The 2,013-nt window shown below is 47.2% G+C and overlaps 1 protein-coding gene across 1 annotated transcript in view; it reads left to right on the top strand.

Moving 5' to 3' along the window:
• Nucleotides 1-235: 235 nt before the first annotated feature.
• VTP01DRAFT_8081 (uncharacterized protein) overlaps nt 236-2,013 on the top strand; it is a gene marked incomplete at both ends in the record, with an annotated part of 2,748 nt that continues 970 nt past the window's right edge. Inside the window, 3 exons of the mRNA XM_069387164.1 lie at nt 236-346; nt 778-1,477; nt 1,717-1,911. Of these exons, the coding sequence (XP_069242546.1) occupies nt 236-346; nt 778-1,477; nt 1,717-1,911 (1,006 nt within the window). The remainder of the gene's footprint in view (nt 347-777; nt 1,478-1,716; nt 1,912-2,013) is intronic.

Here is a 2,013-nt window from a genome sequence, read left to right as displayed (position 1 = left end):
AGGCGGGTCCTATTTACCCACACAAGCGCAAGCTCGTTGGTCCTAGACGACCTCAAAGAGGATATGTTGGGGAGGCTATCGACCGAGGGGGTGGTAAGACCGGTCGAGGGGGGGGATAGTACGCACAATGGCCTGAGCCCATATGACACCCCCTTGGCATATGGGTAACGCGGGCAATGATTTAATGAAGATATCTATTATGATTTCATTGGATAATCTGCGGTTGATATTTAGAATGCTCACTCCGGGAATACGTCAACAGTTCGAAAAGTTGATGCGCCAGGAGTGGGCATTCCTAGCGCCATCATGGCCATGGAGACAGAAAGAAAAATATCATCAGACTAAGGTCAAACCGGTGAATGAGATCCCATTCGTCAAGGAGTTTGTGTTGAATCGGTTGGATGTCCTCCCATGTTTTTCTTCCTAGTGGTCGTTTTTGGTCAGCACGGGTAGGCTGGGCCGTATAACCATGTTGAGAAAGGGTTGCTCATCCTATATTTTCTACTGTCTGGGTTGTCGATCGCGGAGATATCGCGGTTTATCCCTCGCAGTAGTTTTTATGCACTCTATCGGGATTTCTTTAGAAAGTCCCATGACAGGTTGAATGGTCTACTCGATGGATGTCTCACGAGGATGTTTTCGACGACGCGTATACGGATTCTTTGCGTGCAGTTGAGGAATCCCGAAGGACTCAAACATGTGACGTTGTTGTTGGACGGACATGATAGTCGGGCATCCTACGTTCGACGACATGATTCCGCTCGATCGTACTCGTAGAAACTAGAGAAGTCAGGATTTCGGACTCCGGTTTGTATTGACATCAATCAGATGACTGTATTTGTATCGGACGCCGAGCATTGTGGCGAGCATAACGATGGGTCGATGCTAAGTCAGATTGATCTATCTCGGGCCGTGAGCAAGTATGATGTGATAGGTCTCGATGGCGGCTATACGCTATACATCGGTCGGATTGTCCAGAAGAATACTCATCTGACTGAGAACAACATGGTATATCCGATTCGAAAGGATCGAGGAAAGGATCTACTCGCCGAGGAAATCCAATTCAACAACATGTTTGGAGGATTCCGCTCGATGGTCGAGTCTGTGTTTGGGGAGATCGGCCATACATTCGAGCAATTCAACAACAAGAACGTCATTCGAGTGAGCGATATGGAGACTTTCACCTTGCAGATTAAGCTCGCTGCGGTCTTGTTAAATATCAAACGGTTTGTATCGTTGGGAAAGTTGGAGCTTGCTTCGCATCACACCCTTTGGATCCAACAAGGTTTTGACTTCGGATCATCCCAAGATCCTGTGTTTGGCGGGGTCGACATGCCGGTTTCCTTAGGGACCTTACTCGATAATGCGGATACCATCGGAAATTTGCAGAAGGAGTTTCTCGGACTATCTATTTCGGAGATAGATTCTCTCGATATCTCTGAGAATATGGATGATGGATCCGTATATGAGGTGGAATGTATTTTGACCATAAGACAAATCCATCTACAGGCGACCGTGAGTATCTCGTGAAATGGGCGGGTTATCCATCATCCGAGAATACATCGTGTGATATCACCAAATTTAACGAGACCGAGTGCATTGCCGATTACTGGAACGCTCGTAGGACGACTGCGTAAGGACATCCATCGACTTTTAGAACTGATTATCGGCCAAGTGGACCGGTCAACCGATAGTTAACTTGGCTAAAATTTCCAGCGAAGTCTAAGAAGATCAACGACCAGATTTTCGAGGAGAATGCCGAGTTGTTAAATGACGTGGCATACGTCGACTACACGATTGGTGGATTAAATCCACGATTCAGTTGGTCCGATATGTCTACGGCCTTTTGCGATAGTATGCTCTTTTGGTGCTTAACGTGCGCGTCCCTAATGAGGAAGCCTGAGGAAATCGGTAGATTCCTTAGTCTAGTACGGAGGTCATCTAGAACCACATACACGAGGATCCTCTCGTTAAAGTCCCCGCTCCGCAAGGCTACGCGGGTATTTGAGAACA

This window comes from Rhizomucor pusillus, assembly GCF_041956525.1.
Source record: "Rhizomucor pusillus strain CBS 183.67 unplaced genomic scaffold VTP01scaffold_4, whole genome shotgun sequence".
Taxonomy (NCBI): Eukaryota; Fungi; Mucoromycota; class Mucoromycetes; order Mucorales; family Lichtheimiaceae; genus Rhizomucor; species Rhizomucor pusillus.
This window is presented reverse-complemented; position numbering and strand designations above follow the sequence as displayed.